General features: G+C 45.2%; 2 protein-coding genes across 5 annotated transcripts in view; both read left to right on the top strand.

The window, feature by feature from the left end:
- The window catches only part of LOC118242268, a 40,663-nt gene that overhangs the window by 2,187 nt on the left and 17,180 nt on the right, over positions 1 to 21,296 (top strand). The window contains exons 2-3 of one of the 4 annotated variants that reach the window (XM_035532058.1): positions 1,296 to 1,382; positions 14,670 to 14,758. In XM_035532058.1, the coding sequence (XP_035387951.1) occupies positions 1,327 to 1,382; positions 14,670 to 14,758 (145 nt within the window). In that variant the 5' untranslated portion in view covers positions 1,296 to 1,326. Of the gene's footprint in view, positions 1 to 1,295; positions 1,383 to 14,669; positions 14,759 to 16,999; positions 17,123 to 21,296 lie in introns of all 4 variants that reach the window. The other 3 variants (XM_035532053.1, XM_035532054.1, XM_035532055.1) reach the window with 3 other exon arrangements.
- On the top strand, positions 5,960 to 7,781 carry sox3 (SRY-box transcription factor 3). The gene has a single exon (XM_027018187.2). It carries the CDS (start codon positions 6,149 to 6,151, stop codon positions 7,055 to 7,057), a length of 909 nt encoding a protein of 302 aa, XP_026873988.1. The 5' UTR covers positions 5,960 to 6,148; the 3' UTR covers positions 7,058 to 7,781.

Here is a 21,296-nt window from a genome sequence, read left to right as displayed (position 1 = left end):
AACTGTAGTACATGGCAATGATTCAGAAGATACATGGGAAATAACGAGAAGTGTAATTAGCCTTCAGTCAGTGGGGGTGTTTGAATTTTGATCCATTTTTACAGGTTCATGATGTCTGACAGACAAAGCACAACAGTCGTTTTGTTTGATACTTTCTAAAGGAAATAAAAAGCAGATGTTCGTAAAGTACTTCGTACCGTGTAAGCATAATTTAATTGCAGCAACGACTTGTGTTCTTTTGCTCTGAAGCCAGTAGTGTTGAACACAGAAGTGTTGCCTGTACAGATATTTCTGCCTGTACAGATATTTCTGCAGGAATATGGCCAAATGATGTCATCAGTGAAGACATACCATGCTCATCTTTTAATTCAAAGACAATCTGTCGTAATGAAAACTCAGTGGCTCAACCAAAACCATATCATTTTCTGCTTAATTAAACCAGTGGTTAATTGAAATTAGCTTTCAGTCTGTAAGAATAAATGTAGTTATGAGAACTATTTTCATTTAACGCGTCATGTACCAAATGTGATGGCATTAATATCTCTCTGAAAATGTCCTCCTGAAGCTTAAAGATATTGCAGAAAAATGTCGCCCCAGTGGAGCAAATAGAGACTGTGCATTCAGTCCATGTGCACCATGCGTCTTAATGTCTCTGTGGATGGTGTGGGCACGTCAGCTTCGTAGTGCATTAGATCAGGACTCTGATTAATCACTGGCTGGGTGCTGAGGTGTTCAAGGGCTCCTTCTGCTCCAGCAGGGCCAGCACACAGCAGACTTGCTATCACTCATAACTTTCTTCTCTTGACTGCGTTTCCAAGGTGCCTACTGCTTATGCTTTGACCTTTTGGCTTTGGGCGCTGTGTGGGGCAGTGAGACACCGATCCAAAAGCAGTTGGGGTTGGGGAGTGCCCCACATGCCCCAAGGGTGTGGGGCGAGAGAGCTGTAGGTGACCATGCCATGTCTGCTCGAGCTCCTTGGATAACAGCAGTGCCCCCCGCCCCCACCCACGCCCTAAGCACTGTAAAATGATAGGCAGGGATATGCATGGCCTGCTGGGAAAAAAAAGGAGTTTGTGGGGTCATGCTCTTTTCTTGCATATTAGAATGGGAAGCTTTGTGCATGAACGGTGGGGAAGGTCCTTTGGCAGCTTGCTGTGAAGTGTTCAAGCGCGAAATGTGGTGTGCATTTCACTTTTGGCAAAGTACGGCGTCTATTGTTCAACAACATCATGGGTGACATCTGACATATTTGGTAGCTAATACTCATAATTATCCTCTTTTTAATCTCTATGCAGGTGATAGCAGTATTCATAGCCTGCCTCGCTCATGCCTGTATCTCCAAGCAGAGCTGATCCCAGCAGTTACCCGCACAACAGGAATAGGTGAGCTGGACCTTTAGTGGATTACATAGTCACTGTGACAAAAACATTTGTTGCAGGGGTTATCGCACAATAATTTATTATAGCAAGCTTGCAGCTAGCCATATGGTGTAGACAGTATTCCCACATGCGCTCCCCAGTCCATTGGCAGACCAGTGACCAAGTGTAATATTTGCAGTAATAGTGAATTACAAGAGTTAATAAATTGCAATGCTCTACTGCGTTGGACGAAAGAGCACATTACATGTTAGTAGTGACTCTTTCGACTTGGATTAGTCCACCGTGTGGGCACTGACGAGAAAGGCGAACGTTTGTGCTTTGTTTGAACTCTTGTGAAAGAAGTTTGACGTAGGCCCAAATGCCCGTAGAGACTGCCCGTCACCTGATAGCCAACGTTAAAAGACATGTCTTTGTGTTCACGCTCAAGTATAATGGGCTAAAGAAATAAGCAGTTTGAATAGACGCCCAAAGGGATTTGTATTAGCCAACATGAACGTTAATGTACATAAACACGCCGTGTAAGAAGGTTTGTTAAACGTTAAATGCAAATAAAAGGCCTTTGATAAGCCTCTGTCCCGCCACCTCTCATTAATTAGCATAATCTAAACTGTTATGTACGGGTTACTGATGTGACACTTGACATGTTTTCCCGAGGCTATTAACAATTATTTCCTCGACGTGAACAGGCTAATGGTTTTTTGCATATACAGTTCAGAGCAATGGCATTTTGACTAGCATTTTTATTGTTATTCATTTTACAGATTCCACGACTTAGTCATGCGAAGTTACTACATACTAGACGACAATTTACTTGATGTATACGAGGTAGCCCCTAATACATAATATATAGTCCATAATATAGTCATCATTAATATAGTCCATAATATAGTCAAATTAAACTCATCAGATACATTCATCCGATAAGATTTTCATGTTGTTGTTGGGGTTCAGCCGATATTGTCATATTGTCGCTACAAAGAAATTAGATAAACACCCTAGCATGTTATTTAAGCATGCTATTTTAGCATGTTATCATAGTCTTCATGAATGGGAGTAGAAGATTTGATAATTATAGAGCTTGATATCGTGCCAGCATTAGAGTAAATGGAAGGTCGTTGTCCGTCCGTTAATTGACCGGCTGGTATGATTTTACCTGTGTCTAAACGAGAGGAGACGCAATCATTCAGCCGGCCACAATAGAAACGGCGGACCGTGCTTAAGTCGCGTCTTCATTCGCACCGCAGTCCAAAATTCACGCGAATCTTAATGAGACGGTCCCCATTGTGGCTTCCATTGAAGAAGAAAACCTATTCTTTGTTAATTACCGGCGCTCAAACGACTTGTCCACAGTCACTGAGCTGAAACAATAAAGTTACGGATTCCCGTGGCTACGGTTTTTAAATGGACATTAGATCAATGATTTCTGACGTTCATGGTATGAGTTAAATCTCAAAATTCAAACTTGAATATTATGTCAGTGTTTATGTCAGTTTACTTGTGGCTGTACTGGTGTTTACACTTAAATGATTAAATTTGACTGACCTTTTTATCTTTGTAGGCTTAAACTGAATTTTAAACATTAAAATATTAGCAACATCTCTACAGTTTAATCTTTACATAAATCAAAATTTCAAACATAGGCCTTTAACAAAATTAGAATTTCATGTAGTACACGTCGAGGGTATTGATCAAATGTTCTAAGTGCTAATGTATTTATTTAACATAATAAATACCTGCCCATGTCCAGTATATTTTGCCGCAGAATAATCCGATTCACTTTAGTGAGATATGCATGTCCCTGGATAATTGTTTTTCTTGGCTACTGGTTTATCTTACTAGCAAATGAATTGGCGAATATACGGATTACAGTAGTATAATAGCGAATTTCGGATAATGTTTTTAAAATTGATATTTGTTAAGAAGTTATGTCATAATAAAATAAGATGAATAAGGACCAATCTATTTACGTAAACGAGAAGAAAATGAAAGGGGATTTACTATATGTTACGTCATGTATTTACCTTTGCAAAAACTGTATTTGATATCAGATGTTATTGGTCATTTGATTAGATGATAATTTTGATCATAGCAATTTTAGACAATTATGTATGGTTTTGGCAGCTATTAGCGTAAATGGCTGGCGACCGTATTCATATATTCAGTAATTCAGGTTGCCCACGATAGCAAGCAGAAGGACTATTTTTCCTGCGCAATATATAATAATCCAAACGCCTGTTTCGCGGCCACTTGAGCAGCGCGCACTGGTTCACTAATTGAAATTTCACTGCTTTGCCTTCCTGCGCGGGAGTGGTGTTCGGAAGCCGTGGGATACAGAGCTCGGTGATGTTGGACACTGGTAGGCTTTGCTGGTGGTCCCGAGCTTAGCTTTCGTTAATTAGGAAATTTGGGGAACATACGTTCTCACTACCGAGTCTCGAGAAACTTGGAGTGTTCCTTTCCACGTCGTCTCCTCCATTTCAATAGGCAGATTACAAGTGGGTCTGTTCTTTAAAAAAAAAGAACAGGATAAATCACCGGTTTTGTCAAATGAAGTGCTTAAACGCGGTCATTAATTAGACGTTCAGTGACAAGGGACCACTAGCTGTACGGGACGGCGTTCAGATGTATCCGCCATCGCAAACGACTAATTTAAGACGCTCCGATGCTGTAAACGTCCATGTGACGAAGCGTGAACACTGACGCCGATGGCGGTACAAGCCCAGTCTAAGCTCTCTGCTGACTCTGAGGAGTAAACTATACTCCAGCCCCATTAGAAAAGTCACTGCCATTTACAAATGTCGCTGTTTCATAAAAAACCTTTGTGTGTGTGCGTGTGTGTGTAATCGCTATATTTATTTGTCCTACTAACTTGCTTTATTTCTTATCCCAGTGATTTGGAAACGCAATCATTGTCATTACCACATCAATGCATCTTAGATGGCTGTCTTTTATTATTAGGCAAGCGACGTTCGCATGTAAACTACGACGAAACTTTTTAAAAGGGCTGAGGTTAATTAATGCGCAACGTTAAAACCCCACTCTGAATATTCAGCGCTCGAATCGTTCACACTGTGCGGGGCGAATCTTGTTGATCACTGTGGCCTAAGCGATGGCATTCTCGATGGCCGCTTCTAATCATTTGCAGGTGTAAAGTTTGCCCGAGGGGAAAGAGAAAATCCCAGTTCTCAATAATTCAGCGCGCAGCAGTCACACGCTTCGGGTCATTTGTAAACCACTCAGCACAATAAGGAGGAGGAATAACGACTTCATCACTAATGTACAATGCGAGGCGTACATATTTCACACGTAGGCTAGGTCAGAAATACCGCGTCTGCGGTTCGGACAAACGTGTCGTTTACTCTCTTAAATCCTGGCTAGAACCAACTTGCGCACAAACCGTCACGTCGCATGAAACAAGGTGTTATATTGCTGCAATTTCTCCCACAAGAGGGCGATAATGTATCATTATTCGATTTAGTCTGGGATTTCGTGAATAATTTGAAGTAGCATATATTCCTGTTTTACTCTGAGATCTCGTTAGCGATGCTAATAAATTATCTTTAAATACAAAACGAAATGTTCTGTTGTGTTAGAACTGATTTAATTTTTATGGTGTGTAATTATAAATAGGCTTCTGTAACCCATGTCATTTTTAATGAAAGGTATAAAGACGTAGCACGGAATTATTTTTATTTCGCCACAAAAATGTAAAAGAGTTCATAAATCTAATATTTTGATTGCGGTGCAAACAGCGGAATCATTTTAAAAATAATTTGTGTGTTTAGAGTAGCCTACTCTAAATGTAATTTGTTGCACGAAATTGTGAGCACCGCAAAAGTACATTTCTGTATTGTCAAATACAGAAATGTAATGTTTTAATTATTTGGTTAGTATAGTATCAAGACATTTTGATCGTGATGTTAAAATGCATTTACAACACTGACGCTTTTATTTACTCAGATTTGTTGCTTTCCAATTGACTTCAAAATATAGGCGTAAAGCGAATGTATTGTTTAGGAGAACTTTACAAAAGTATGTTTAAATCGATTGCCCATTATCAAGATAGATCTGATTTAGGCTGTGGGAAAATGTCCTTAATAACGATATTCACGAACAACTCATTTTTCATTTTTTTCAAGTGTAGCGCCTCACGGATTTACCGACTTATTCAAATTTAGTTTAATCTCTCTGTTTGTAAACAAAGGCTGAGTATCATTTCCACATTAGTTTCTCTTTACTAGAGAAAAGTTATGAGGCTCTCGTCGAAACCGATGGCAGGTTGCCTTTAAATTCGGATGAAGCACGTATGTAAGTTAATGCTGTGAAAACACCTTTTAAAGGTGCTTTTTCTTTTTTTAAACAACCAAATAACGCTATACTTATTCTTTTTAACCCTCTTGAAAACGGGACTCCAAAGCGGCACTGCCTGCGCGGCGTGGGGTTTGGCCGGCGGACGGCGAGGAGCGCTGTGATTGGTCGGACCCGCAGCTGATTGTTACGCTGTCAATCCAAATCACATGGCCGAGCCCCTATTAACAGCTGCGCGTGGCTTACGAGTTTGCAGAGTTCTGTGGCACGGCAGAGCGAGGCGCGCGGAGGTACAGAGCACAGAGGAGCCCTGGTTTCACTTAAAACAGTTTCAGGTCTGCAACGTATAACTTTGCTTGGTTCGTTTCTTACTTGGGTACTCGTGTTAGATCTGAGTTTTGTAAGGTAAATTTTTTTTGTTGTTGTTCTCGCGTGCTAGTCACCTCTTAAAAGTTGGCTGAATGTATAACATGATGGAAACCGAGATAAAAAGTCCACTGCCGCCGCAGTCCAACACGGGCTCCACGGCGGGTGGCAAAAACAACAGTGCTAACGACCAGGAGCGCGTGAAACGGCCTATGAACGCGTTCATGGTGTGGTCGCGCGGCCAACGGAGGAAGATGGCGCAAGAGAATCCAAAAATGCACAACTCCGAGATCAGCAAGCGACTGGGAGCTGACTGGAAACTTTTGACCGACGCTGAGAAGAGACCGTTCATTGACGAAGCGAAGAGGCTGCGAGCCATGCACATGAAAGAACATCCGGATTACAAATACCGTCCCCGCAGAAAGACCAAGACCCTGCTCAAGAAAGACAAGTACTCCCTGCCCGGAGGACTTTTGGCGCCAGGTGCAAACGCTGTCAACAACGCCGTCTCGGTTGGCCAGCGGATGGACAGCTACGCGCACATGAATGGGTGGACGAACAGTGCATATTCGCTCATGCAAGACCAGCTAGCCTATCCCCAGCATCCCGGCATGAACAGCCCCCAGCTTCAGCAGATGCACCGGTATGAGATGGCTGGCCTCCAGTATCCGATGATGTCCTCCGCACAGACCTACATGAACGCCGCTTCCACGTATAGCGGCATGTCGCCCGCATACACACAGCAAACCTCCAGCGCTATGGGCCTGGGTTCCATGGCTTCCGTGTGTAAGACGGAGCCCAGTTCTCCGCCGCCGGCGATAACTTCCCACTCTCAGCGAGCGTGTTTGGGAGACCTGAGGGATATGATAAGCATGTATCTTCCTCCCGGAGGAGACAGCGCTGACCACTCAACTCTGCAGACCAGCCGGTTACACAGTGTTCATCCGCACTATCAAAGCGCGGGGACGGGTGTCAATGGAACACTACCCCTAACACATATTTGAAAGACTTTTTTTGCGGTGTGTGTGTGTGTGTGTGTGTGTGTGTGTGTGTGTAAAGGACTAAGTACTTCGGATACTTGAACATTTATTTGCAAAAAAAGAGAAAAATAGAAGTTCCGTTTTGTTAAAAATGAAATTATTTTTAATCCGAATGAGTTGTCAATTTTAAAGAATTTTATGATGACATATCATGGACTGAATGTTGCCCTCAATAAAACCTGCATTGCAAAGGAGCTTTTTATCATAAGCTAACGCAATCAACTATAGAAGAATTGGACTTCTGACTTTAAATGCCATCAGATTTTCTCTCTATGAAAAAGGCAAGTAGCTTCATGAAGAGGCTGTTGTATTTCAGAAAAACACGGGAGAGTATGTTCGCTCATTTAATGTTTACACTTCATTTGTAGAATGTCGGTTTTTTGTTGACTGTGTCCAAATCTGTGTAGTCCTCTGTTCTTCGTTTATTCGGTAGGTTTTAATGAAATGAAAGACTGTGCTGGCCGCAAGCGTAAAGTTTGTTTTATTTATAGTACTTTTTATATAAAAAGCTTGTGAACCGTACGTATCGTTGAAAGTTCTTTTTTGGTGAATATTTCTTTCTGTGATGTTTCGACAGTATCAGGTTAACCCATTCTGTGGGACGGACAGTTTTATTTAAAACTGACGTTTCTACTTATTTTAAGACCATCCTCTATTCTCAAATGCTGAATAAATTTTTACAAAATGACATACACGACTCATGTCTAGATATTTCCTTTCTTGCAAGTAGTTATATTGGTGACTCCGATTACGGAAACTGCGTTTTCCTAGGCTGTTTTTCATATGGGGGAAAAAAAAACAACTTAAAACTGAAATGCAAACACAGTCATTTGTAGTTGTTAGTGTGTTAAATACGAATTCAAACACTTCCTGCGAACTAGAAGCTGTGTTTGATATAACAAGGGTAGAACTAAGTTGTTTTAGTCTAAATTAAACGACTGTAATTTAACTATTATTTGTTTATCGAAGTGCATATTTTTTTTGCAATGTTACGACAAATGTCTGAATACTTAAAATACTTCGTTTTGCTAATTTCACCATACGATATATTATAATTTTGATAATAATTACTTTTTACATTGTTTTAAAATACAGTTGGATTGCTTGGTTGACTTATTCTAATATATTTTCATGGAACTAACAAGTCATTTTACATATAATTTAGTGTCTTTGGCAATTCACATTTTTTATTTTTCAGTTCTAAGTTATATAATAGTTATAATAGTTGAGTTATATAATAGATTTTCAAAAAGGCGTATATGGATAAAGACCTATTAGACTCCAGACGATTGTTCGAAGTCATTAAAACATTTGAGTTGTTATACTAACATACTAACTATGGACAAAGAACATGCGTTCAAAAAGCTGCAAGCAATTTAGCGGCATTGGCTGCTGTAATTTTGACCGCCTTGTATCACGGCCGGTAATGTGCGCTTAGTTAACGCGCTCGGTAACTGTCCTGGATTATGATCCGTTACTGTTGCATGTCTCTCTTAAGACAAGTGAAGATAACAGGGTCCGAAAACAAGGTTCTGTCTGTTCATGGGTTTGCTTGTTGTCTGAGAAGATTTAATACTTGATTCCTGTTAATTTTCTGGATATATATAACTGCCTTCATGCTAATTAGTTGTCAACTATTACTATATATATATATATATATATATATATATATACACACAAATGTTACAAAAAGTTATATATAACTTACAAATTTTCTTATTACTCACTCACCATAAACCCCAAGTAAACAAGTTTATTATAAGTCAACAAATCCCTGTAGCAGTTGCAGCCTTTCTGATAGCACTGGTCATCACAAACTGACGTCATTTCTCAGATATGTCTTCAGACAGTGATGTCGCTGATGTATCAAAGTGACAGTTGGCTAGCTAGCTGACACCTTCCCAACAGGACGCTGGGACAGGGACCAGGAGCTCCCATCACAGGCCAGCCTGGACCCCCACGTCCCACGTCCACAGGGAGAGTCAGCACGTAGGCTGCCCGCCTTCCCACAGTCACGGGTGGGTTTGGTCCATGGACCCAAATGCGGCAATGGGATTAGTCCACTGCACGTCTGTGGATGCCAGAAGATTAGATGGACCTCCCTGCATTCACTGTCTGGGGCTTAAGTCACTAGCAGCCGCCTGTCAGATAATCACTCTCTCACTCACTCTTTCTCTTTTTTCGCAATTAAGCAGTTTTTGTCTGCTGTCAGGGTCCCATCGGAGGCTGAGGGCTGAATGCACTTTGAGGCTGTGGTCTGGGTCCAGTCTGAGGCTGTGGTCTGGGACCAGTCTGAGGTTGTGGGATGGGTCCAGTCTGAGGCTGTGGTCTGGCTTGAGCACAAAGAATGGTGCACTATAGTGTATTCATTGAAGAGCCCTAACATTTTGTTCCTTAATAATCCCACAGGAGCATAGCCTTTGAGTATAGGTCAAAATGGCTAATTGTTTAAAGTAAAATAGGAAATTCAATTAGTTTGTCAGTCACAAGCTGATGTCTCTTACCCCCTGTATCAACAGTGCTTTGCCAGCAATGTTGTAATTCTAAGTGTGTTATATCCACATAGGAAAAACTTTGGCTCCAAGTGAATGAAATGACGATCTGATTCACAGAGAGTTTTTTTTTTTACCTTATTTATTTTTACTGATATTTATGAGCACTTTATTTGACATATTTTTGGTGAATAATGTGAGATAATTAACAAGTATAGCAGCAGCTCTTTGCTGAATGACGTGAATATGTGGAAATGTATTTCATGTACATGAATTTCCAGTGGCCGAAATTGTGCAGTGGGTAGCCCTCATACATGGAGAAAGTAGGCCTGTCTGTGGGCCTGACCCTCTGTAAGTCCCCAGAGAGGCCCAGGCCACTCTCACTCTCTCACTCTCACTCTCACTCTCTCACTCTCTCTGTCTCTCTCTCTCTCTTTCATGTTCCCTCACTCCACACTACCATGTGAAGCACTGTGGAGCCCATGGAGCAAGTGTAGACATATCCTCACTTCCTTCTGCCTGTGACCTCACTGGAACTGTTTGTTTAACCCCCCTCTCCAAACCAACCTAATTACACCTCGACGCAGTCGCGCGCAAGTCAGACTGCACTACTGCCATTGGAGAGAGTATTTTCCCATATTTTCAGTGTCGGTGTGTATCCTTTTTTTTTGTCATTCATCAGCAAAACGTGACAGCTTTTTTGTCGTTGTCTCTGATTGAAAAAATATATATCAGTGCATCCCGTTTGGTGTAAACATGTATAAAGGACAACATAAGAGCGCTTCCTTATTTTGCTGAGCCTGTCCTACAAGGCATGCAGGAATGCCTCACTTGAAATCATTGTGCATTTATTTGGCATTTTAATAATTCTTCATGTTAATTGGAGCTCATCAGTCAACAACGCGGATGGGCGTAAATAGGCAACTGTCAGAACCCGTTCTGCGGTATTCCAGAGTGTGCCAGACCGCACGTCACCATGCGCTGATCCAGGGACAGAGTCCGGGGGTAGGCTCTGGGGTTACTGATTGGCAGCACTTTTTGGTGGAGCCTCCTGGCTCCAGGCTGTGTTGCTGGGCTTGTCCACTGGACCGAGGCTGGCCTGAGTGGTGCTCCTGACAGGCGAGTGGTGTGAGGTTGAGAGGAGGGCCAGAGGAGCTGGAGAGTTGGGTTAATCCCCCCTGAACTGGGCAGATGTTGTTAACGAGCCCCTCTCAGATCAGCTCCTGCCGTGGGAAAATGGCATCCAATCCTCCTGGGGTCAGGGCTTTAGGTTGACCCGTGCCGACTCATCCCACCTCAGAGAGCCGAGCACTCCCGGCTCCTATGCCCACGGCCATTAGTCGGCTTTTTTTGTATGACAGACGGCTACACTGTGTCCTCCATTTCCAAGTCTCTGGAAATCAAAGTGCTGGGTTCCTTCTCTGTGTTACAATCTATCACAGTATTTTCACTGGCCTAGTCCCGAAGCTCCGTTCTCATTCTACCATCCTGAGTTTTGGCAGCAGCACAGTAATACTGACAAGACTGAAAGGGCGCATGCTCGAGGACATGAGTGTGTGGCCACATGCGATCGGAGTTGATCTCAGAACGAGCCTGGATGCGTGCGTGCATGTGTGTGCCAGCTGCTTTGCTCTTTCGCGCTCATGTCTTTTGTTAACAATAGCCATGGATGGATCCTGACTGCAAAGAATGCTGGGGGTGGGAGGTGTGAAAACAGGCTGCCTCTCTGCATCAGGTTCAAAAGTTTGGGAGCAAAAACTAATACTAGCAAACAGTCATAGAACTGTGTATAAGCACATGTCTTATGGATTTTACTAATATTAAACTTGGATTGTTGGAAGATGTCATGCAGAAAAACTCAAAGGTGTTGTGCCTTCACATTTGAAAGCATGCTATTCTGAGGGAGATGAGGTGCAGGGATTATGTTGATCTTTAGTCTGTAATTTCTCAAAAATCATCTTTGGCTAAAGGATGCACTCGTGCTCTTTAAAAGTATTTTTGTAGATTCCGGAGCATTAGGGAAAAACGGTAGTATTTTGCCAATGCTACAAATTGTAGATGGTGGCATTTCAGATCAAAATGTGGGAGAATTCCTACTTATTTGTGTGGGTAGGGCAAACCCGGAAAGCTAGCGATAGGAACACAGACATTAGTATTTTGGGTCTGTGAATAAAGACGTGTGTTGAACAAGGCAGGTTCCTTCTCAGGAATTCTGCCAGTCTTTTTTCTTTAATGTGGTATTGCCCTGCCCTTGTCATTGACAGAGTGCTCCTGGGCGGAGTACTTAAGTGCCTGTTTGATGTAGCAGCAGCTAGCAGGAGCTGTCAGGGTGCCGATCTGTGGCCCGCGTGTAGCAGCGGAGGATTTGAACTGGCTTTCCCGCCCACCTTTGGGATGCGGAATACGGTGGAGGAAATGACAGCTTGGCAAAGTCCCAGGACGGCTTCGAAACAGGCCGCATGCGTGCGTCTATCCAGTCCGTGACCTCATCTATGTGCTTCCGAGTATCCCCCATCATGGAGCTCGACTTCTGGACGATAGAGAAACTGAATGTGCTTGGTGGGTGATGTGAGGCACATACGTCCAGCGACAGTGAAAGAATTATGAGACAGTAAAGAGACTGTACAGAGGTTAGTGGGACTTCAGGGAACTAGGGGAGATTATGCTTGGCAACTAAGCCATAAATATTGATTGGTGTTTGCCGAGGCCACTGAGAAATAACAGGGACCCACACAGGAACAACGGCTATTCGCATCTTACTCCGCGTGAGAGCCGCTCATCATATCTGTACTGTCAGGAGTTTGGAAAATGTGTAACTGTATTTGTTTTTCTGAAAATTATCGTGTACATTTGTGTATGGGTGTCCTGGGTTCAATGACATCAAATCAACCTGCATGAAAACGGAATGTATTGACAGATGGGACAGCGAATATATAGTTTTTGTTTTTTAGATGTACAGTTTTGCTGTGGGTGCGTAAGCTGGACAGGTCTAGGACACCCTCTGTTTGGTGGTCTCTGTTTATACCCTACTTTCCAAAAAAAAAAAATTGTAAAATGTTTTGATTGATATTGAACTCGAACATATTTGCCACACTCAAGATGCTTGTAATAATCAGAATTAAATTATTTCTAAATTATACAAGGCACTATTGTCCTGGCCTCTGCGGTGTCAACACAATAGGCCTCCTGTGAAAAAAACAAGCTGTAAATCAGAGTTCCTACTGAATAATAGCCCTGTCGAAGTCAAGCAAATTAAACATGCCGTTACTTCTGCTAGGAAACCATTATGAGAAACATGAAAAATGTAATGCCCGTGGCAACTTCAACATCTCTAAAATCAAACAATTTCAAGATTACATTACAGGGACATTAAAGAAGACAAAACAGTATTTAATTTGAAATTTTTTTTTTGCGCCCCACACAATTGTGCTTTGTGTTTATTTCATTTATTCGATTTTTAAAATTCATATTTTGGTTTTTGATTTTGGAACAGTCTGACATGCACCACCGCGCAGGGACTTGTGCTAACACCACCCTCACGCTGGCTGGCAAGCACAGCGGCCTGCCGAGCCTGCTCCCTGCAGGAGGATGTCGGGCTAAGCCGCCCGGGATCGATCCCGCCAGATAAGATCCTGAGGCAACAGGCCTGGTGCGCGGTGTGGCCCGAACACTCTGCCTTTCATGTGTGGTGAGGAGGTGCGTCTGGCCTGGAGGCGCTGCCTGTTCAGACGGCATTAGCGGTGTTTTAAAGCTTGTTTAAGCTCCATTAGAACAGGTTTTCCTAAAAAAAATAAATAAATTTTCACATCAATCGCAAGCCTTGTAGTATTTGGTCGCGGTTGGTCACATGGTTAGTCACATGGCTTTTCAGATTATAGGAATAGGAAGTCCTGGCTACTGTCAGATGTACCTTCTAGTTATTATGTAATTGCGACTATCAGTGTCTGTTATTCACTTTTTGAAAGTAATGTGCCAGCCGTTTGATGGAAAGTTTGACTCGTTTGGAGTTAAGTAAAACTAGTGTTGGCGTTAGAGGTAGAGCGTAGACCACAGTGGGTAAATGAGGTGTATAACTTTATGTTTTTCAAAAATGTGCATTTTTTGCCTCAAATTTTACCCCCCTCACCCCCCCCCCACTCCAAATTTGTGGTACTTCATGGCCCCTCCATGCTCTATCGCTTGTTCCCTCCACCCCTGGCAAATATCACACCTCAGATGCATAAACATGTCTGAGCTCCACACATCAACCCACCCGGGGGGGCCTGGCCAGCCACAGAGCTGCACTGTGACACCAATCACGGACGATGGCGGCCTCCTTTGTCATGCTAACGGCAGTCGCCTCTTCTCCCATTCAAATGCTCCATGTCTCTCTCTCTCTCTCTCTCTCTCTCTCTCTCTCTCTCTCTCTCTCTCTCTCTCTCCATTCCCCCTGCTCTCCTTCCCTTCATCCCCCTCTCCCGCTCTTCCTCCCTCCTCAAGGCCAAGTAAATCCAAGCCCAGAGTGGGAGAGAGGGAACGAGAGGGAGAGACCGAGCCCCCCCCCCCCCCGTCCTCCGAGCCAGTGATCGGTGGGCCCCTCGCTTGGGGGTCAGCGCAGCCCTCGGCTCTCTGGGCTGTTTCCATGCCCTGCCGGGGCCATTTCATATTCAAATGCTCCAATCAGGCCTGTGACCCGCGGGGGGCTTTTTTTTTTTTACAGCCGAGGTCCCGGGTCAGCGGGTCAAGACGGTGATTTAATAGCCGAGGCGATGGGAGGGAAAAAAGGTGAAAAAGGTGATTTAGGGCTGAATGAGTCATAAAAAAGCATTTCTCTTAAGTTGTCATGCAAATGGCAGCAGGCTCAGGCGGTACGAGGCTTTTTCTCTTTTTCCGTTTCTACCTTGCCTTCCTTCTCCACCCGACACTTGCGGCACTCGCGGCACTCGGCGACGTCTCCCCATGACGCACGTGTGCCGAGGATGCTACGCACGCTGTGAGGTGCGGATGCTTCTGTTGGGTGGTAGATACGCCCTCTGAGCTTGGTGGTGCCGCGCTGTCTAATGGGACGATTTCTCTTGAGCGTCTTGTTATTCCTGTCCCTACAGGGGTGTTAACTGCAGACTACAAGGAACAGGTGTGCATGTGACGTGGAAATGTCTCTTCAAACTGTCTCTTATCGTGCAAGCTCTAAAGCGTAAGTTTAACAGGTTTTCCCATACGCAGACAAAGACACATACACACGCACACGCACACGCCCACGCACCGCACAACCACACACACACGCATGCACGCACAAATATCATATCTAACACATATGGCCATGCTACGTTTAGGTGGTCTTAATAAAAACAATACTAAAAAAATTAAAAATTAAAAACCCAGCCTCATGGCTACTACGACTTGCTCTGCTTAACCTAATGTGTCAGGTAGTGTTTCTTTGTGACTTCTACAGCAGAATACATTTTCCTGGAGATGATCCATGGAGAAAAATGTCCCTTGAATATGTCTTGATAAAACTCACAGAAATAAACCAGACTTTTAAATCGTCTTGTTAATATGGTTTCCAAGGACTAAAACAACCTGACCTATGAGCTTTACACCGGCCCGATATCTTTAGGGTTTTGATTCTTGGAGACACCCAAACAGGCCAAGGCTCTGACTCTGTCAGGGTATTTAGCCGTCTCTTGACAGGTAGTCATTAGTATTTCAGCTTGTATTTCAGTCTGTTGAGATGTAAAAGAGGGCTTTGCTAGGGGATGTCTTGCCGCTTCTAGAGAGAGGCACAGGGGCAGCAGCTCCAGAGACTGACGTAGAGGTCAAAGTTGAGACTTAAGGCAGCTAATGGATTTGTATCAGACCCAGTGACTAACCTCTCTTTACACTGATTCTGGGAAGTTTTGGAAGCCTTGGGAGATTTTGTGTGTGTGTGTGTGTGTTTGTGTGTGTGCATGTGTGAGTGTGTGTGTGTGTGTGTGTGCAAACGTGTGTGTGTGTGTTTGTGTGTGTGCATGCGTGTGTGTGTGTGTGTGCATGCGTGAGTATGTGTGCATGCGTGCATGCGTGTGTGTATGTGTGCGTGTGTGTGTGTGAGTGCGTGAGTATGTGTGCATGTGTGCGTGCGTGTGTGTATGTTTGTGTGTGTGCGAGTATATGTGTGCGTGTGTGTGTGTGTGTGCGTGCCTGTGTGTGTGTGTGTGTGTGTGTGTGCATGCGTGAGTATGTGTGCATGCGTGCGTGTGTGTGTGTATGTGTGCGTGTGTGTGTGTGTGAGTGCATGAGTATGCGTGCGTGCGTGCGTGTATGTATGTTTGTGCGTGTGCATGCATGAGTGTGTGTTTTGCATAGTCTTTAGGGAGCTCAGCTGCACTGGAAGCTCAGAGTAGTGGGTGTCTTAGCCTTAGCTGGTGTTATTACTGCTCCTCCACTGACTTCGACCCAGATGTGCCCGCGCCCCCCCCCCCCCCCCCCCCCCCGCGTGTGTGTGGTGAGGTAAGGACAGCCAGCTCGGCAGCACCAGACGACACCTCTCTATCCCTCCACCCCCACGGGCCACCGGGAATGGCTTCCCACAATCTCGTCTCCACCCTGGCCATGGGTCGGCCCCTTCCTTCAACTTTGGGTCTCGTAGCCGCACCTAAGCGGCACCGAGGCAGAGCAAACAGACCTGAAGGTTTGAGAGCTACGGTCACCATTAGAAGACAGATAAAAAAAAACCTTTCCCCTTTCAGCTACTGTTATTTGAGGAAAAAGTTGGCTACAGACAGCAGATGAGAGTGCTTCCATCGATTACAGGAATAAATGCTCTTTTAGGGAAGTATGGAATAAAAAGATGCTTGGCAGGTCTCTCTGAACGAAGCTTGACAGAGCTCAGGGGATTAACTCGCTTGGCCCTTAAATTCTCAAGAGTCATAACCCTTCGTAGTGGCCCCTTTAATCCATTCACAGTGAATCACAGTGAAACCTGTGAGCCAGTGAAGGCTGTACAGCGAGACTGCCTGCTGCCTGGTGTGGAATGACTTTACGATGATAGTTTTCTTTTCTTATCACATGTACTACTTTTGCTGGCATGTAAGATGTTTCTCCCATGAAAATAAAAAAACTGATTGACAGACGGTTAGGCCTGATTCTACCTTCAGCGCCTAAAATGGCACAAAGCCGGGCACGGCAGGAGCCACTTACAGACATTACGCTCTCGCGTAATGTCCCTTTCTGATGCCGGTGTACGAACAGCTACTTTGCGCATGGAACGCTTTCGCTTCCCGCCAGAGTCCACCCCTCGCGCCAACCGTAATGCTGCGTTCTCTCACACGGCGCCTTCGTATTTCAGGCCTCCCACACTATAATATCGAACAGAGTCTTCTCGTGGCGGAGTTTGTTCTGAGGAGCCCATAAACTATGAGCAAATGGCCCTAAATGGCCTTAATTCTGTCATTAGGTGAGAGGGAGCAGCGCAGGGATTGGCCGGGCACCTGTTCCATATTCAGCAGTACCAGATGAGGCAGAGGACCTGCTGGGAAAATGGTGTCGTAATCAGAAGCTGCCCGCTCTGCCTGATCAGGTATGAAGTCTCTCTCCCTCAGCCTTCCTCGGGACGCCTCGTCCTCATCCTCCTCTCCTCGTGCCGTTGGCAATTTTCCACTGATCCTCTGTTCCTCCTTTTCCTCCTGCCGGCTAGGGACTAAGCAGAGATGAGCCTGTTGATTTGGGGAGGGGCGTTACAGATTAGAGGTAGTCGAGTGAGCGGGGAGGGAACTTTTCGCTCCCTTTTTTTTGTTCCCACATTTGATTATTCAGGTTGGATGAACTAAATTCTAACCCCATAAAATTCGGATGCCCTCTGGGGGCTATTTGCATATATTTCAGCCCCCCTCCCACTACTCCTCAGCTCCCTCTGTTTGCCTCCGAATGGCGGGTAGGACAGCCAGGCCTGTCTGCCCTTTAAGATGTCACTGTGGTGTGAAATATAGGCGAACAAGCAGGCACTTTGAAACCCCAACCGAACCCTCCTCCGAGTTCTCGCTCTCTCTCTCTCTCACACACACACATAGTCACAGACACACACATGCACATTCACCTACATACACACACACACACACACACAAACATAAACATAGTTTCTCATATACATGTGCACATAGTAATTCATCTGTCCACAAACAAACAACCAAAGCCTAACACCCCACACACACACACACACACACACACAAACACACACAGAGAGGATTACTTCAGCATGACAGGGTGATCACAGAGCCCAGTGAGACTCAGCTCTCTTTGGTGAGAGTGTGTTGTTGCTTGTGTGTGCTTACGTGTTTGTGTGTGTGTGTGTGTGTGTGTGTAGCTTTAGGCTAGTGAGGCTGCACCTGTCAGAACTCCATCATGTGCCAAAGACCTTGGCAATACTTGCTAAAATGTGTTTAACACTGAAAGACATGGTACGTTAACAAATTATATTTAAAGGTTTACACATAGAAAACAAGGCAAATGTGTTCTGAAAGTTCTGATTTCTTATAGAGATTTGTTGATTTCAGAGGATAGAAGTCCGTATCACTCCTGATCTGCTCACATTGCACCCATTTCTGTGTGTTAAAATGAATATACAACAATATTATAATAATTAGAATACTTTTTGTATTTAATAACCAATATGTTAGAGATTTTATGTAAAGCGGTAGGTTTGGCAAAATATGGGACTTTTGGATTGATTTGTCAAGGTGTGCGGGGGGGGGGGGGGGGGGGGGGGGGGGAATGCTATAATTGTTCCAAAATGAACACTCTGGATTCATTTTCTGAGCAAAGCCATGGAGGGCCAGATCTTAAAATTAGGTGTAACGTGCAGAAGCCTGGCACACAGATAAAGTGAACACGAATGTAGTAGCCAGGCTCAGTCCTGCACCGGTTGAGTTGTTCTGGCCCAGAGCACAACGGCCAATCACCACGCAGGGACACTTGTTTGTTTAGGGCGTTTTATTTCTGCTGAGCGCTGGTCTGCTTGGATGGAACCTGTTTTGTGTGGCCCATCTGTGTGTGTGGTGAGAGGTGGGGCGGGTTTGGGGGAGAATGGCATATGATATATGCTAGCACTGCCTCTGCTGTATCCCACCACCCCTGATGCCCCCCTCAACCACAAACCACCCTGTCCCGCCCTGCCGGTAGGCCCCCTGGCATAGCTCAGTCCCTGACATGCAGGCAGAATGCAGCGTCAGGGGACTGAGCACTGAGCACCCATTGTATGTGCTAAGCAAAGCGGAATGGCCGGGTGACAGAAGAGGGCGGAGCCCAGCTCAGAGCTCACAAAGCCTGGAGTGGGGGGCACTGGTGTTGGGGGCTAAATAGATCTACTCAGCCCTCCAAAACCCCATCCATAAGCCCCATTCCCGGTCCAGACACCCCTGTACTCAGAGCGTTACCCCCCTCTGAAACCCTTCACTGGGGATGTGCATGCCCTGTGCTCTCAGGCCGCCAGACAAGTGAGAAGATGGAGACGTACAAATGGGTTTTGTATAAAAATATGTTCTGGCTAAATATCTTCTCGTCGGATGTGCTCGTGAAGACACGATGCTCAGCATGGATGTCGGATGCAGGAAACCTGGTGTGACTAATGATTCAAACTACAGATTCAGGAAAGAGGTTGAAGAGTTGAAAAGTGGTCATGTTTCATTGCTTATTGAATGTGTAGGAATGCTTCTGGGCACAGATTCAGGAAGCACTTCCTGACACCAGAATGAGGCATGCCAGTTGTATCGAGTGTTGCCTTTCGCTTTCATTTTGGCTGAAAATTCTTCCCATTCCCACGCACCCGCAGGACAGCCGTTGAGGTGGGGCTAGGGTTGTCGTCTGAAGGGCCTACCTGACGTCCTGGAGCGACACAGGCTGACGCAGGCTGAGTTGTCCTGCAGAGACACAGGCTGACACAGGCAGTGATGACACCCCTTCCTCCTTGCTCTGTCCTTCCTTTGTCCTTGGAGAAGAACTCAACACATCAAAGAGCTGTTCCATTCAGCCCTTGATGTAGAGCCCACCCCTACACACACACACACACTCACACACACACACACACAGGCCCACACGCACTTACCATTTGAAAAAAGTTCTCCAAAGCTCACCTTTCCTGTCTTTTCTGTGGGCAGTGGCTAGCAGCGAGTTTCCCTGCCCACTGGTTTTTCCCTGTGTTGTGGGGAAATGGCCTGCTGGGACACTTTCCTCACCTTTTTTGTGGTGGGAAACGAACTGGGAGGGGCTTTACATCTGTCCGCAAGCCCCCAGGGACCAGGCGTCCGCTGCTTGAGAGCAGACATCGAAAACCCCGGACTGGGGCGGCCACTGACCAGGTGAGCGCTCTGCCCCTAGGGCAGGCCGTCGCTAGCCTCCGATGTTTTTTTTTTAACTTGTCCTTTTCGCCCCTCAGGAGCTTAGCGCTCTCATGTCAGCCCGCGACCTGCTGCGTGATTATCCCGGTAGGTAAATCACCTCGCAATCAGCATGCCTGGAGCCCCCTGCCCTCCAGATGATTCTCCCACTGATTGGGCTAACTGGACTCCTGTTCTATGGAGCCATTACCCCGCATTGTTTTCTCTATGGCCCACAGATTGAGCCACTGGGAGCAGTGGCACGCAGGGCGGAGCCGGTGCGTGTGAGGCCCTGATCGGCCTTGGCTTGCTAGGAAACCCATACAAGAAGACCAGGGTTGCCATGTCCTGCTGCAATTTGAAGGATTTGATACGTAAGCCTTCCAAAGATGGGCTACAGCCGCATTAGAGAGAGGGACATGCGGTTATAGCCTACCTGTTGAGCCTGTGATCTGGGTTGGGACTGAGACTTGCCAAGGGTTGCCAAATGGTGCACGTTACCATCTGTAGCGGTTCTACATCAGTGAGAGAGCCAGACCGGCTCGTCGGGTCCACTCCAGTTTGGCCTGCTCACCATCTCTCGTTGGTGGCGGACATGACAGACCTGTTATACCGCAATGCCTGTTCGATATGTCACTTGCATTTCATGAAACATTGACCTACTCTGTTTTCCTCTAAAGCTGCATGCGTTTGCGGCATGTGAGAGCAAAGCATGCAATACCTCTGCTTGTCTCCACCCTGCTGCTGCTGATCCACTGGCACTACCCCAGTCAGATTGCTGTGTTACGCGTTCCAAAGGAATGAAAACGCTGAGGCTGAAGTAAAAATGACATGACCAAATTGTCTCTCTCTCTCTCTCTCTCTCTCTCTCTCTCTCTCTCTCTCTCTCTCCCCCGCTCTCTGTCCGTCTGTCTCTCAGTTCATGGTGTTAGACTTATGCCCGGAGACAGGAATTGTCTGTTGCCCAGTATGACATCATTATTGTTCTTGTACGGTTATTTTAGTGAGTGGCTTGGACCCTGTGCATTAGACACTGTGTGTGTGTGTGTGTGTGTGTGTGTGTGTGTGTGTGTGTGTGTGTGTGTGAGAGAGAGAGAGACACACATGGAGAGAGAGGTGAAACATGTAGTAGTAATACCCACATGCTTCTTTCTACGAGTCATTTATGTCTAAATTCACATTGTACATATTAGCTGTGCACAGTTAGCTGTGTTGTGTGAGAGACGCATCACCATTATAAGAATGTCCATGTTAGCGATTCGGGTTTATTCGGTACTTCAGTGATTCACCTGCATATTCATACATTTCTGAAGTCAAAGTCGTGCGTAAAAATGGCCCCCTTTAAAAATGCCCCCTTGTGTTGGTGTCTGAGGCAATCCAGAC

This window comes from Electrophorus electricus, chromosome 12, assembly GCF_013358815.1.
Source record: "Electrophorus electricus isolate fEleEle1 chromosome 12, fEleEle1.pri, whole genome shotgun sequence".
NCBI classification, from domain to species: Eukaryota; Metazoa; Chordata; class Actinopteri; order Gymnotiformes; family Gymnotidae; genus Electrophorus; species Electrophorus electricus.
This window is presented reverse-complemented; position numbering and strand designations above follow the sequence as displayed.